At 36.7% G+C, this 16,940-nt stretch overlaps 3 protein-coding genes across 3 annotated transcripts in view; 1 reads left to right on the top strand and 2 right to left on the bottom strand.

Annotated features, from left to right (window-relative positions):
- The window catches only part of LOC125857689 (LRR receptor-like serine/threonine-protein kinase RGI3), a 297,610-nt gene extending 290,973 nt beyond the window's left edge, over window positions 1-6,637 (top strand). The window contains exons 2-3 of the mRNA XM_049537301.1: window positions 2,298-5,377; window positions 5,962-6,637. Coding sequence (XP_049393258.1) covers window positions 2,560-5,377; window positions 5,962-6,467 — 3,324 coding nt within the window. The 5' untranslated portion in view covers window positions 2,298-2,559 and the 3' untranslated portion in view covers window positions 6,468-6,637. The remainder of the gene's footprint in view (window positions 1-2,297; window positions 5,378-5,961) is intronic.
- A 2,713-nt stretch (window positions 6,638-9,350) lies between these two features.
- On the bottom strand, window positions 9,351-11,684 carry LOC125857909 (F-box protein At2g26160-like). Its single transcript, XM_049537564.1, has 2 exons — window positions 11,678-11,684; window positions 9,351-10,516 (listed from the first exon to the last, which is right to left on the bottom strand). The coding sequence occupies exons 1-2, from the start codon at window positions 11,682-11,684 to the stop codon at window positions 9,351-9,353; spliced, it is 1,173 nt and encodes a 390-aa protein (XP_049393521.1).
- Window positions 11,522-15,741, bottom strand: LOC125859361 (cell division cycle protein 48 homolog). The gene is made up of 9 exons (XM_049539094.1): window positions 15,587-15,741; window positions 15,324-15,489; window positions 14,962-15,190; window positions 13,765-14,531; window positions 13,448-13,669; window positions 13,257-13,328; window positions 12,672-12,953; window positions 12,208-12,567; window positions 11,522-12,020 (listed from the first exon to the last, which is right to left on the bottom strand). The coding sequence occupies exons 1-9, from the start codon at window positions 15,616-15,618 to the stop codon at window positions 11,718-11,720; spliced, it is 2,433 nt and encodes an 810-aa protein (XP_049395051.1). The 5' UTR covers window positions 15,619-15,741; the 3' UTR covers window positions 11,522-11,717.
- Window positions 15,742-16,940: the final 1,199 nt, after the last annotated feature.

Here is a 16,940-nt window from a genome sequence, read left to right as displayed (position 1 = left end):
ATCATCTACATATATATTTTCTATTTGAAATATAATAATGAAGAAAAACAAAAATGTCTCTTCCTTTCAATGTACTCATTCCGCATACAAAATTTACTGTATCAGACTAATTCATATTCAAGTCGATTCGCTTTTAATTAAATTAAAAATAAAACTAATTCATATTCAAGTCGATTCGCTTTTAATTAAATTAAAAATAAAACGTTATCAATCATATATTTCAATCATATTTATCAAGGATATAATATTAAATAAGAGTGTATGAAGGATGTGTATTAGGATAAAAGGTTAGTAGTCTATAGAGTTTTGTCCTTCTAGGTTTTTTGGTGTTCGTCGTTGTACTAACCGTATTATTGTAGTTCTTATTATTATCATTTGTTGTTTACTGTGTTTTGATTATCACGCTACTTTACTGTTCTTGTTTCTTTTTTGTAGGTTTTGTACTGCTTCTCTTGTTAGTTGTTATTACTTGGATTTGCTGCACTTGAGTCAAGAGTCTTTCAAAGACGACCATTTTATCCCAACGAGATAGTAGTAAAGTCCGCGTACAGTTTATCCTCGCAAAGCCCCACATATAAAATTTCACTGAACATATTATTGTTGTATAGTAATTGAATATGTTATTGTTGTATAGTAGCGAAATACAAGCTAGCATGGAGTTAGGCTGAGAGCATAGCTTAATGTCCAAGGTAAGTTGTGGCAAATTATAAATTAGAACTAGTTTTAATTAATTAATTTCACTAGTGAATCTTTTTTATTTCTTGCTTTTTCATGGGGTTTTGCTTGTCTTTTCTTCTTCTTCTTCTTATTTGCCATAAAATTTCAAAAAAAAAAAAGCCTGTCCAAGAACATGATTAGATTCCTAAATCGACATCCTTGTAAGATAGTTTACACTTAAATAATCTCATTTTGTGACCTTAGTCACGAGACAACCAACACGCCACTAAACTACAATATTTTTTTTTCCACAAACAAATCCAAAATTATAATTATGTCAAAGAAAAAAAATAAATAATAATAATAATAATTATTAATTTATTATTATGTAATGTACGGTATTTCTTTACTGTAGTCAGCTATCACGCGACACCACGTGATCACTTGTTTACGTTCATTAAAAGAAAGGGCAAAAAAAATGAAATAAAAGAGATCTGTTCAGAAGTTTTTTTTTTCTTTTAAATAAAGGGACTTTGATTTTGTAGGTTCCTTGCAGTTAATTAAGTCAAATGGGATTTGTTTTTCTTCAAAATAATTATTTAGTATTATTTTTTTCACCTAATTAGTAATTACAATCAATTTTTGAAGTGATGGTGTTTAAATTTGTATTAGTAAAACAGTAATGAATGCTTCAACTAATAAAGTGAGTGGAATTTTTAAACTCCTCTGCAAAAACTGACACTGGCAATTTTTTGGTAAAAATTTGTAGCTAATTTGGTATAACAAATCTTTTATTAAGTTTGGAGCTTTTATAAAGAATCTGTTAAGTGTTCAGTAGAGTTTTGCAATTGATCTAGATCTAGATCTATACTCCTAGTCTTACATTTAATTTATCTGAATTCCAAATGTAAAAAGAATATTACCATGACCTCTATACTCCACGAGATAAGAGTAAGATTTGTGTACACTTCATTTTTTATATTTTATTTGTAAAATATGTTGTTGTTTAACGATAAGTCACATTATAGGTGCATATATTTGTTCTTTCGGTTGTAAAGTTTTTTGTTTTTCTTGTCCTTGATAAAAGTAAAAACAAAATTGTGTTTTTCTCTTCCCTTTTTGCGCAAAAGGTGTCAAATTAAATTGAATGAAAAGCAAGAAAAGAGTTCCAGAAAACAAGACAAAGTGTGAAGTGATGCCAATAATTCTGTAAATACCTATTGGCTGAAAATGATGGAAGTGTCAATTTTTCATATAGTAGTATAATGTCCATTAAATTCTGCTACTACTAACTCCATAGTGACTACCCTAGTATATAAATGCAACAAAGTGATGCCAAAAGGATTTTTTTAAAAAACATAACTGATTCTTTGCATCTATTCTATCCTTGAGGAACAAAATTATCTGATATCTATTGTTAGAAGGTGACATGTATTTCATGAAATTAATCGTGGTGCACGATAAAATATATAACAGCACCCAAAAGGTCACATGTCAACTGATAATGAAGTTCATGGCACCAAGCTAAAATAATAATATTTAAAAAAAAAAAAATGAAAGCACCATCTTTGGCATTTTTAAAGAACAGAAAAAAGAGTGATCTCCTTCTCCCCACTTACAAGTTTGATAAACAAATCCAGAAAAAACACCCATCTAAAATTCCTCCCCACTCTCTCTTACATAATGGCCTAGCTGTTCTTGGATCCGGAGATTCTGGCAACTTTTTCAAATTTTTATATGTAACCTACATAAAATCCATTAGCCCACAAGACATGATTTGGTTTTCCTCTCTTTGTCTCTCCTCCCTAGGCTTAAACCTCTACACCAAAACCAAGAACAAGGCTTCCTTTCTCTGCTTAATCTTGAAGTTTGTAGCAGCAGTCACATATTTGTTCTAATCTAATGCCTGTTTATTCATGGACCCTCTTTTTCTTTTTCTCCTTCTTTCTCTTTATTACCTCCTCTGCTCTCAACCCTCAAGGTCAGGCTCTTCTTTCATGGAAGACAAGCTTAAATGGATCATTAGATGTGTTGAGTAATTGGGATCCTACTGATGAAACTCCATGTGGTTGGTTTGGTCTTACTTGCAACTTCAATAAGGAAGTTGTTGAATTGGAATTGAAGTATGTGGATTTGCTTGGGATTGTTCCTTCTAATTTTAGCTCATTGGTGTCATTGAACAAGCTTGTTTTGTCAGGGACTAATCTTACTGGTGTAATTCCAAAAGAGATTGGGATGCTTCAGGGACTTAAGTTCTTGGACTTGAGTGACAATGCATTGACAGGTGAAATTCCAAGTGAAATTTTTCACTTGCCAAAGTTGGAGCAACTTCATATCAATTCAAACCGGCTGGTCGGGTCGATCCCAGAGGACATTGGTAACCTCACAAGCTTGGTGTGGCTTATATTCTATGATAATCAGCTGAGTGGTGGAATTCCAAGTAGTATTGGGAATTTGAAAAAGCTGGAGATTATTAGAGGAGGTGGAAACAAGAATCTTGAAGGTCCATTGCCTCAAGAAATTGGCAACTGTAGTAATTTGGTTATGTTAGGATTGGCAGAAACCAGCATTTCTGGTTTTCTACCTTCTTCTCTTGGCCAGCTGAAAAGACTCGAAACGCTTGCTGTTTACACCTCCTTGCTCTCTGGACAAATCCCACCGGAGCTCGGGGATTGCTCCAAGCTCCAAAACATTTATCTTTATGAAAATTCACTCACTGGTTCAATCCCAGCTCGGCTTGGTAACCTCAAGAACCTTCAAAACCTCCTTTTGTGGCAGAATAATTTGGTTGGAACAATCCCTCCCGAGCTTGGGAACTGTCAACAATTACAAGTCATTGACATTTCAATGAATTCATTAACCGGAAGCATTCCGGAATCATTTGGGAGATTGAATTCAATGCAAGAGTTACAGCTGAGTGTTAATCAGATTTCAGGTCGGATTCCAGCACAAATTGGCAACTGCACTGGTCTTACTCACATTGAGCTCGACAACAATGAGATAACCGGTTCCATACCATCGGAATTCGGAAACTTGTCGAACTTAACTTTGCTGTTCTTGTGGCAAAATCGTCTTGAAGGGGAAATTCCTTCTTCAATTTCCTTGTGCCATAATCTCGAGGCTGTTGACTTGTCACAGAATGCATTGACTGGTTCGATTCCTAAAGATATATTCGATCTTCAAAAGCTGAACAAGCTACTCCTACTGTCTAATAATTTCTCTGGTCCCATTCCACCAGAGATAGGGAACTGTTCATCGCTGATTCGGCTTCGGGCAAATGATAACAAGCTGACCGGATCACTGCCACCGGAGATTGGGAGATTGAAGAACTTGAATTTCCTTGATGTCGGATCCAATCACCTCACCGGGATCATTCCACCGGAATTATCTGGATGCCGGAATCTGACATTTCTAGACTTGCATTCCAACTCAATCAGTGGCAATTTGCCGGAGAATTTGAATCAGCTTGGAATCCTCCAGTTCATTGATGTTTCCGATAATTTAATTGAAGGCACTTTGAGTCCGAGTTTCGGCTCACTGACTTCACTCACCAAACTTGTTCTGGGTAAGAACAGGTTTTCTGGTCCTATTCCAACTCAACTCGGTTCCTGCATGAAGCTTCAGTTGATTGACTTGAGTGGTAACCAACTCTCCGGCGAGATTCCGGCGAGTGTTGGTAAAATCCCTGGTCTAGAAATTGCACTGAACCTCAGCTGGAATCAACTTTCCGGTGAAATTCCGGCAGAGTTCGCCGCATTGGACAAACTTGGAGTGCTTGATCTTTCTCATAATCAGCTCTCGGGGGACCTCCATTTTCTCGCGGACCTACAAAATCTCGTGGTTCTGAATGTCTCGCACAACAATTTATCGGGGCACGTGCCTGACACCTCATTCTTCTCTAAGCTCCCACTCAGTGTACTTGCTGGCAATCCAGATTTATGCTTTCCCGGCAACCAGTGCTCCGCCGATAAGGGCGGCGGTGTCCGTCGTACCAAAGCGGCGAGGGTGGCGATGGTGGTGTTGCTTTGCGCAGCTTGCGCCCTCCTTGTGGCAGCTCTCTACATCATCCTCAGCGGCAAAATACGGAACCGCAAGGCCCACGATTACGAACTAGATGGCGACAATGACGTTGAACTTGGCCCACCATGGGAGGTCACAGTATACCAAAAACTCGACTTATCTATAACTGACGTCGCAAAATGTTTAACCGTTGGTAACGTCCTCGGCCGTGGTCGGTCCGGAGTTGTGTATAAAGTGAATATTCCGTCAGGATTGACGATCGCTGTGAAAAGATTCCGAGCATCGGACAAGCACTCGATGTCGGCATTCTCGTCGGAGATTGCCACGCTGGCACGAATTCGACATCGGAACATTGTTAGATTACTTGGATGGGCAGCAAATAGAAAGACTAAGCTATTGTTCTATGATTATTTACCAAATGGTACATTAGGTTCATTTTTACATGAAGGTTTTGGAGGGTTAATTGAGTGGGAAACCAGATTCAAGATTGCATTAGGGGTGGCTGAGGGCTTAGCTTACTTGCACCACGACTGCGTTCCGCCCATCCTCCACCGCGATGTCAAAGCTCAGAACATTTTGTTAGGTGATCGTTACGAGCCGTGTTTAGCTGATTTTGGACTTGCTAGACTCATGGAGGAGGAAAATTCTTCAGTTACAGCAAATCCTCAGTTTGCTGGATCTTATGGCTACTTTGCCCCAGGTAGATATTTCTCTTCTTCCTAGTTCAAGTTCATTTCTTTCGAAATTCGACTAGTTATGATTCATTTATTACTTTAGTTATTAGAGGAATTCTCCTCTAATGCAATTATGTGAGGTTTCATTTATCACTTAGTTCAAGTCCATGGTGGAGCTAGAGGGTGGAGTTTAAGTTGCTTCCATACGGATGGAATTGTGTCACTATTTTGACAATATATGCATGTGAAGCCATGTGCTAGCTTTAACTATGTGCAAAACCAAGTTTGTCATGACATACTTGGCAGCTACAGTGCTATTTCCCCATCTTTTTGCCTGTGTATGGCCCCCCACTAAAGATACTTAGGATGGGGGATACTCTAAAAAAACCATAACCAAAGTTAGTGGTCACACTTTCACCAGCCAAGCATGGACACATTGTTGCTGTCTCCATACCCCTTTGGCCATTGCTTGTTGTCTGATTGCGATATGTGAAAAATAATCGCCCAACAAATGCCTTTGTTATGTTTCAAAAAACATTAAGATCAAATAGGTGATAAATATCTGGCATGAAAAGGACTAAACTCTGTTCTATTGTTTTGTCTCTTGCAGAGTACGCTTGTATGCTAAAGATTACAGAGAAGAGCGATGTTTTTAGCTTTGGAGTTGTGTTGCTAGAAATCATTACTGGGAAAAAACCAGCCGACCCATCCTTCCCTGATGGCCAACATGTTATACAATGGGTTCGCGACCACCTAAAGAGCAAGAAAGATCCAGTTGACGTAATTGATCCAAGGTTACAAGGACATCCTGATACACAAATTCAGGAAATGCTTCAAGCCCTTGGAATAGCCTTGTTGTGTACTAGTAACCGGGCAGAAGATCGTCCTACAATGAAAGATGTGGTGGCATTACTCAAGGAGATTATCCATGATCATGCAACAGGAAATGAAGCTAAAAAGACACTGAACAATTCCTCAAAAATGTCCGATACTTCATCATATTCCTACTCGTCTTCATCTGTCACTCCAGCTCAGTTGCTACGCCTCCAAGGGTCGTTTAATTGCTCTCTGACTCACTCATCCTCCTCCGTTAGCTATAGCACCAGCAACCAATAATAATGTAGCGATAGTCATGATAGATCTGTTATTCTTTTGAACTAGATAGTATTAGCAACCGTAAAGAGCTAGGTAGAGGGAACCTTATTGTCAATTTAATTGTTAAGCAAATGAAAATGAAATCCATTGTACAGCAAAGTCAAAATTTTCTTTATCTCCCTACTTTACAGTGTCCACTAACACTATCAATTCAAACAGCCTTCAAATAAAAACAACGAGAAACGGAAAATTGCTAGCAGCCATTGATAGACATTTTGAAGTGATTGACAAAACGATAGTAAGATAATTTAACAGGTTTTCGTAATGATAGAACTATAATTGTACAGGAGCAAGTATAGTGTAACATCATGTCGAATATGTCTATTAGCAAAACCGTTTACATGTCTAGTCCGTTGTGCATGAATATGAGAAAATGAAGTCCTAATCAAACATTACATTGCACCAAAATTAATAGATGCCAATGAATTTCAGCACCTTGGAAAGTAATTAATCATAATTCTTCCAAGTTTTTCCAAGTACAAAATATCAGTTGGACCATTCCTTTTTCACAGATGCACTATTTTACACTTTTCCAATATCTTTTATACTTTGTAATGATAGAGACAGTGAAAAAGAGAGTAAACCATAATATCTCTAGTTGGTGATTATATACCTCCTAACTTGTAATTGAAGGGCTAACAAATAAGGGTAGTAGGAACGGTATCATGATTTTCACTACAGAGATTCAAAATATAAAGAAACAACATTACACCAACTAAAAATAATTTTAACTTTGTTATACAATGTAATTTTTCGACAAATCAAACCTCTTGCACCTCTAGCTCCGCCCCTACGGAGCATAGGAAGGTTGAAGCAATGATTGAAAGGATGACCCTTATGGCTCCATAACGCTAGAAGAAGTTTCTGCCAATCCAATCAAGTGAAATGTTCTCATCTACAACAACTTAAGGACCCCTCAACTTTCATTATATGACAGATATATGTATGACACAACTTATAAATCAGTGAGCAAACACTACCAATTTGAAGACAAAAAACAGAGTTTATGCCGAACCCACAAACTATACGACGTTTTTATCGAATCATTTTTTATTTTAGGAATTTGATTTTTTCTGTCATTTGTAGACAACGGGTTAATACAGAATACAAGTGTCTGATGTCAACCATTAGAAGCATTGTCGATCACTGTTTTGACAAAAACATGATATTAACTAAAGTACGTATTGTTTTAATCAAAGTTTTGTGTCCATAAATCTGTGGATAACTATGGACCTACAGGCAACACATTTAATTAGTAGAACATCAATCTGCTGCCAAAGATTTGAATAATCAACGGATAATATGAATATTTGTACTATTCATGGTTTTAGAAATAGTCAAGTGAGAACACAAATCAAAAGTCAAGATAAGAAATAACAAGCAGACAAATGAGTATTCATAATATGAATATCTATATTTGATAAATTTTCAAATAATCATTGTCCGACTCATATTCCATGGATTAAATTAAATGATTACTTGTTTTTTTTTTTAAAAAAAAAAAACACCATGGATTCAAATAAAAGAGTGGTCACGTGACGAAGCACACAAGACGAACAGAAAGTGCAAATGTAATGCCGTTGGGTCAGTTTAGAAAGTGGGCAGTACGTACCACTAAACATGGAAGTGAATAAAATGATTGTAACGGCATTATATATATTAAAAAAACACACAATTCAACATATTAATTTAAAAAAAAAACACTTATATCATATTACTATAACTCACCTTCTTTCATTAATTTTTCTTTTGACTACCCTTCCATGGAGAAAATATATTAAGTTCGTATGTCAAATATTACTCTTTATTGCATTATATTTGAAACACTTATTACAATATTCCTAGCGAAATTTATGATTTTTACAAAAGGGATAAAGTAACCAACCCCCAGCAGAAAAGATTCCCACCAACTTAGGAAATCCATGAAGGTCACTTTACATTCTTGCTATTTCCATAACATTTGTACGTTCCTGCGCATAACTGCTTGTGCTCTACCACGTCACCCATGAGTAATTTAGTGAACCTCATATTGTCATAGTTGCTTAATTATATCATCTACGTTAATTATATATTAGTCTCAATAAATCATAAAACTTCTGTTCTGTTTCAATTGAGGTTGATATGTATAATTTTAAAAATGTCATATTTTATGTGGTTAACTTAACTGTCTAATATGACACTTTACTATGTTCAGATATTCAATTGGAACAAGTTGTAGTTTGAATGTAAATTAAATTACTAATAAATTTAAGGGCTATCGGCGTATTAAACCTACTTTTTAAATCCATGAATGCATGAAATATTTAATAATTTTTCAACAAATTCATCTACCAATTCAAATTCAAAAGAAAATTTTTTTTCAACAAACTAGCCATGTTTAGGATTTTTTACCATTTTTTTGTGTTTATATTAGAAAAAAGTTATAAGAAGAAATGTTGGTCCACAACTCCACAGCCTAAGAGATTGTGGGCTGGACCGACCTCATCTTTGGGCCCAATATCTGGGTGTGCTCTCCCTAAGTGGGCTTGGCTGAGAAGGCCCAGCTTACTTGACATGCATACAGTAAGCCCAAATTTAGAAGTGATTCAAAATTATAACGCAAGATCTAGATAGCTAGAAGATGGTTATATTGCTACTTCTGTTTTTCAGCTGGTATTTAAATTGCAATGGTGACTGCACCTAGGGGCGGAGCTAGAAAGGTTCAAGAGTTTATGTATATGTAGTACATGTTAAACCCTCGATGCATCAACCAATTCCAAAAACAGGACATATCATCATAACAAATAAAAACGAAAATAGGACATATCATAACAAATAAAAACAAGTAAAGGATGAGTCTTTAACTCAATATAGAGTTGGTGTGACCCAAATTGGAGGACAAACACGACTCATGGAACGATCCTCGTAATGAGGCTGAATACTGCCATCTGCTAAGCTGAACACCCCCATGTCCGAGCCCCCTCCCTCTTCATAGTTCAGGTATATTTTCCAAAAATCGTCCGTAAAATAGATATGATTGGACTTTATTCCTGGAAATTGAGAAGCTTGGACCGATAGAGAAGCACTATGACCAACAAAAAATGCTCTGTCCCCTAATTCCCTGGTTTCCGTCACTTTGCCACCAGCTAAATCAACCTGGAAAACTCGAAAACTTATTGTTCCATATATATAGTTATCTTCAAATCGGATGTCGTCCAGTGATAACCTTAACTTGTGGTCCTCCCTTAATTCGACGACACCATATCGTGCAACTACAAATAATGATCCTAGTGATTCTAGGATATATAAATGGTTTTCGTGGCCTATAGTATCTTCTAACTGCGCTATGACATTTCTAGTGGGTTGAGAGCTAGCAACATCATGAACTAGGACACGACCCCAATAACCCACGGAATAAAAGTGCCCATTAAAATATGTCACGTCAACATGTTCAGGTTCATCCCAGATAATCCTGTTCCATCTCAAATTTCCTGGTCTCCAAAAACTGAGGTTATTACTGAGTCCCTCAGGGACCAAAACCATAAGAACATAGTCGGATGTATGAGAAGGACTAGCTGATAGAACTGCTTTGCTAAAAAACGTCCACAACTCTGTTGTCCGGTCATGCTCATAATTTTCCATGGTATTTGGATGGGGCAATTCAATCTCAACACCAGAGAAGGGATGTAACAGACTAATTTCACCCTCATCTTTTCCGACTGTGATAAGCCAACCCATAGACTCCATACAACGTTTTCCGCTAGCCTTTGGAATCTTCTTCTTCAAAATCATGCCATTATAGAGACTGAAGAATTTTCGACATGAGCAAGTTCCGTCTTCAGCTAACATAAGCCATGGAATTCTAGGCAGGTCATTGTTGAAATTGTCCTTGGTAGTTACAGAGTGCCACGATTTGCAAACAATGCCAAAATTTAGGTAGTTTTCAATCAGATTGAAACGTCTAGCTATGAGAACCAACAGGTCGTATGGAAGCTTCGACCAATCAGCAGACATCTTGCTGGACAGTTGATCTAGAAATCAGCACACACCAAAGGTATTCTTATAGGAAATCCTCCTTCGGACAGAGTCCAAGTACATGTGGAATCCTAATCAATTGATCTAGAAATTTTTTATCAATTAAAACTATACTTCCAACTTAAACTATACTTCTTAACAAAAAACATCCCCAAGCATTTAAAACTTAACTTCTATCATTCTTTTAAAATTTATCAAAAACATAACAAATTTCACACAAAAACATGTGCAGCTCACATTAGCAATAGAAAAAATCTGTTTGGGGGGATAACATGACCCTAGTTAAGTGTAAGTGTGTAACTGAAATTTTGGAAATAGCTCGAGGTGATTCATGTGCTTTGTTCTTATATTTTTAAAATATTTTGAATTAACAATTATGGTAACTTATAGTATTTTTTATGTAGCTTTTAAATATGTACTTTTTATTTAATAAACATAAAACCTTCATTCCCATATTCACGATCAAAATTAAATTATTTGACTCTTGAAGTATGCAACAAAAATTAAAACATCATAAGTAATAAAATATCATTTGAGAGATTCTTCAAGGGAAGTGTTAAGAGAGTTTCTATTGGCTATATATAAGAATGAATAGCTCTATAATGAATAATTCTAAGACAGGCCCCGCGTCCTTTCTTAAGAGATGGAGCAATCGTCACTCGACAACTCAAAACTGACCAGTACAAAATCATGTGATCCGTCCTCGTTTACGTACCCCAAATATCAAGTTATATCATGAGAATAATCTCTCATAAGCTAGTTTTTGGGAATAAACGACGTCGAATATCAAGTTATATCATGAGAACAATCTATGACACAGGCCCCTGCGTCCTTTATGGAGCAATCGTCACTCAAAATTGACCAGTACAAAATAATGTGATTTGTCCTCGTTTACGTACCCCAAATATCAAGTTATATCATGAGAACAATCTCTCATAAGCTAATTTTTGGGAATAAACGACGTCGAATATCAAGTTATATCATGAGAACAATCTATCAAGAGACAGACGCATCTCAATTCTTGTTATAGCCTATAAGATTAGTACATTGCATAACATCCACAGGGGAAAAAACATTTAGGTACATTGTCACTAATATTTCTTTTAATACAAAAGTTGCAACATGATAACATACCTAGTTATTCTACTTACACTAACATTCCATTTTTCCAGCATCCTTGTGCTCAAGGTTAACTTATTAACTGTACAAGTCGTCCTCGTCTCCAGCAGCATTAACAGAAGCGAATGGATCGGCTGTTGCCCAGGTTGGTGTAGCATTAGCTGCATGCTCTGCAAATTTGAACTCAGTTCCAAGTCCCCGTGATTGTTGTAATGTTTGAGCAAAAAGCTGGTACTTCCTAATGTCAGCATCACTCACACTTCTTCGAGCATATTTCATGGACTCCTCAAAGTGTGCAGCCTTTATTTCAGCCACTTCATCAGTGTCATCTTCATCCATGGCTTCAGGGTTCACTCTCCTCTTCCTCTCTCGCTCAATATCCTGTCATTCACCAATCAAAGATGAGTAAAATTCATCTATTACAAAATCGGGAAAAAAAGGAAATGACCGACGGAGCAACAATTGACATATTGAAATACCATCACTAATGTTCACCAGCATTTGCAATTTGCATCTAACTTCTTAAAGGAATTCCAACATATTAATGTGCAAAAGGAGCATCTCTTACCTTTTCAATGTTTTCCCTAATGGCGTATTTGCATGCTCGCTGACAAATCTCAGTTATGTCTGCACCACTAAAACCACGTGTATAACGTGATAGAGCTGACAGATCTACGTCCTTTGTGACGGGGGACTTACGCAAACATGCTTTGAAGATTTGAAGACGGGAAGCTTCATCTGGGAGGGGGATGTAAATTAATTGGTCTAGACGACCTGGTCTGAGCAATGCAGGGTCAATAATGTCTGGCCTATTTGTTGCCCCAATAATGAAAACTGTTTTCTTTGCTGTCATTCCATCCATCTCCGTTAACAATTGATTGAGTACTCTATCAGCAGCACCACCAGCATCTCCCACTGAATTTCCTCTCTAAAAGAGGGACATATGCAACAAAAGTTGGATCAAGAAGATATAAAATTGTGACAGAAATGAAGAGACAACTCTACATCAGGCTCGAGTTTTTGAGGTAGTACCTGCGTAGCAATGGAATCGAGTTCATCAAAGAACAGTACACATGGAGCAGATTGCCGTGCCTTGTCAAATATTTCCCGAACATTTGCTTCACTTTCTCCAAACCACATCGTGAGCAACTCCGGTCCTTTCACACTTATAAAGTTAGCCTGACACTCATTTGCAATAGCTTTGGCTAGTAAAGTTTTGCCACAACCAGGTGGTCCATAGAAAAGTACCCCTTTAGAGGGTGACATTCCAAACTTCTCAAACTTCTCAGGATGCTCAACCGGATACTGAACAGTCTGCCGCAAGCAAAGTGGATTTTCAAGTAAGAACAGTAGAAGATGCAAATGAGGGAATTTAAACACCACCTCCACCCCAACGAGAAGAGTCTTTTTTCTTTACTTCGGAGCTGAAACTATTAACCTAAACTAGTGACTTGTTAGGCTCTTATCAATAGGAACAATTATCAAGTTGTTCTTTTTTGTCCAAGTTTTGGACAAACAATATATACAGATGACGCTGGAACCATCAACAACACCTAAGAAGTCCGTAATGGAATCAAAATTTTCAATTACATGCCTCTTAATTTTGTTATCACATACCTCTTGAAGTTCCCGCTTGACATTTTCCAGCCCCCCAATATCCTCCCAAGAGGTATTGGGAACCTCCACTACCTGAAAACCAGGAGATTCAGTCACTGAGAAGTACCAAAAGGAAACATATACATTGAAAGACAACGAACAGTTAACTCCTACTTGAAGGAAGGCTTCAATTAGGAATAGATAAAACTCACCGTTTCTCGTAGTGCTGATGGATTTGAAGCACCCAGAGCAGTTTGAAAATGCTCATTAGTCACAGCCATTGAATTCAACACTTCAGCATCGATGGTCTCATCCTCCAAGTCAATAACATCCATTTTCTCCCTGATACACTGCAGCGCAGCCTCAGTGCACAAGGCAGCAAGATCAGCTCCGACATAACCATGTGTATCTCTTGCAACCCTCTCTAGATCAACCTGACAGCATCAACAAAAAAAATTGATAGAACTGCTCATAATTGAAAAACTAGGTAAACATAGCAAGCAACAAGAACAAGCAGAAAGCAGCTCACATTATCATCAAGCTTCATGTTTTTAGTATGAATCCGTAGGATCTCCAGCCGCCCTATTTCATCTGGTACGCCAATGTCAATCTCCCGATCAAATCTTCCAAATCTCCTGAGAGCAGGATCAATACTGTTTGGTCTGTTGGTAGCCCCCATGACAATCACATGTGATCGAGACTTGAGCCCATCCATTAATGTCAGAAGTTGGGAAACTATTCGTCGCTCAACTTCACCATGTGTCTTTTCTCTCTTTGGAGCAATCGAGTCTAACTCATCAATAAATATAATAGATGGCGCATTCTTTTCGGCTTCCTCAAATGCCTTCCTCAAGTTACCCTCACTCTCACCAGCCAATTTGGACATAATTTCAGGCCCATTAATCAAAAAGAAAAAGGCACCAGTCTCATTTGCCACAGCTCTTCCAATCAGGGTTTTCCCCGATCCTGGAGGACCATACAGGAGAATACCTTTCGGTGGTTTCACACCAATTGACTTGAACAACTGTGGATGCCTCAGAGGGAGTTCAACCAGCTCACGAATCTGAGCCATTTGCTTCCTCATACCCCCAACATCATCATATCCAACTTCATTTAGTCTCTCCTCGTCTTCACGCTTGATTGGTTCTCCCTCACAAAAGATCTCTGTATCAGGTGCAACAACACAATATTCTCCAGGCACTGTCTCAACCACTTTAAATTCAACACTTCGCATGCCACCTCTGACTACAAAGAGATCACCCTTCCTCACAGGGCGGTAAGACTCCAAGAAGTATGCTGGTATGTCAACAATGGCACATGCAAACAGATTTTTAAGACTGTGTTAAATGAGCTATGAGATAATCTAGATAATGAAAAGAGAAAACGGTCAAAAACACAGCTGAGATAATCTAGATAATGAAAAGAGAAAACGGTCAAAAACACAGCTGAGATACTTCATTGCAAGTTTCATATCTAAACTATCAGTTGTTCGTATTTCCTACCCTAACACCACTATTTATCAAAATACATTTCGAAGTTGACTAGACCAAGTGTTCGAATACAATCACTAAACGCGCGTGACAACTTAATTTGTCATATAAAAAGTTCATCAACATGGCAGCTGACTCAAGTTAAGGAGGAAAATTAAAGGTGTTTTTGAGCATTATCTCTAACGAAAATGATGAGGATATTGAGCATGGAAGAAATAAAAAATCGAGGCGCTTACGCTTCAAGTAGGCATCAAACAGGTTGCCAGTCATCCCCTCAATTGTATCATCAATTGGAAGAATATGAACACGCTTCGCATACTTAACATCAGGACACTGGTGTACAGATACAACATCTCCAAGACGAATCCTAAGATTAGCTCGAACAACTTTGTTCAATCTGATCTTATGTTCTTCACATTGCTCATCCGCAAGGACTACACAAACAGTGTCCTTCCGTTTTTTACCCTACAATACAAGTTTCCCTTAACTTTCTTTCTTAAATATCAGAGTCTCATCACTCAACTAATAGTTATTATCTCCGAAAGTTACAATAAACAAAATTAATTAAGGAAAAGAAGAGAATTGAATAAATTCAAACCTTTAGCAATACAGTATCTCCTCTAAAGAACTGGAGCTCTTCCATTTTAGCAGGGTGCATAGAAACCACGGAATTATCATCACTTATGGCCTCATCAACAATAAGGCGGTTAGGAGATTTCTTCCTCTCCAAAATTGCAGTAGCAAAATCTTTTTTATTGTTTTTCCTAAAATTGAAACAGTCATCAAATTCAGTAAATCAAACTTGTGATCACAGAAACATAAAAGCAGCTACTTATTTAATTTTTATAAAATAGAACATACGAGTCGGAAGTGGAAGAGTTCGGGTCCGCCATGAGAGAGTAGTATTTTACAGAGGTTTAGAAATGGGTGTAGAAACTAAAAGTTGCAGAAGCACAAGGAAAAGGACAAAGTTGGCAAGAGCAATATTGTATACTTGTCCTTTCAACACACAATTGATCACCTGTCCGCTCATAGTTTTTGTTTTCTTTTTTTCTCTTTTGACACGTCTGTGCAAATTGGATAACGATTAACATGTCGCGTTTGAGGGCTAAGTTATTCAGTATTCAATTTTTATAAATATATATCATATTTGACAATATTATTTTGATGGGTGTAACAATCAACACACTCAATATGATTTGTAATTTATTAAAATCTACATTGCTATTTTATATTAATTAAGTTATAGGAGAATTTATATATCAGTTTTACGAAAAATTGAAGATAAAATAGCTATATACTATAGTCTATATAGATAGACATTCATATCAAGTTGAAATGTTTTAAAATTAAGGTGTGTATAAGACATTTATATCAAGTTGAAATGTTTAAATAGTCATTATGAAAGTTTGTATAATCTTAATATGCTATTAAATAATTTATACAAATGTTTAGAGCCGTCAATATGGGCTAGGTTCGTTGGGTCGACTTGGCCTAACCCGAGCTTTGATAGGGCTTGACTACGATTTTTGGAGCCCGTTTAAAAAAAGGGCTTGAAAAGTATGAATAGGGTTGGCTCATGGGTCAAATAAAATTAATTAAAATAAAAAATAAAATAGAGTATTAAAAATAACAAGAGTCTGAACTCAAAATATGTTTCAAGTTTGAAATATTACAATTTAAATACAAATTATGTTTATAAAATATGTACTACATAAAATAAAAATTCCCTAAATTTTCTAGGTAATCACTACATAGGTCATGTTCACTCATAGCCTACGAAATATTGTCATAGTTTTTGTGTTTTATTATGATAGTTGGAAAACAATTAGGTTAATATTTCTATTTAGCTATTTATGCATTTACTTGAAATGAAACTTAATAAATATTATAAAGATAATTTTATTTGTGTATACGATTAACAAGTAGTAACACTAACACCATGTAATATTGTCTTGTCGATATTTATGATAATATTTTTAAATTATAATTTTATTTAAAAAATTATAAGAAATATACTTTTAAGAAAAGAGGGTTGGCCCGGAAAAGCCCGTAGCCCACGTACTTGTGGGTTGTGTCGACCATTTTCTGGCCCACATGAAAAAAGGAATAGCCCGACCTGACCCATCAAATTTTAAAGCATATATGGATTAGCCTGGATGGGATGGATCAGCCCATATTGACAGATCTACCAAAATTAATGTGTCGTGTTTGA

This window comes from Solanum stenotomum, chromosome 3 (genome assembly GCF_019186545.1).
Source record: "Solanum stenotomum isolate F172 chromosome 3, ASM1918654v1, whole genome shotgun sequence".
Lineage (NCBI taxonomy): Eukaryota > Viridiplantae > Streptophyta > Magnoliopsida > Solanales > Solanaceae > Solanum > Solanum stenotomum.
This window is presented reverse-complemented; position numbering and strand designations above follow the sequence as displayed.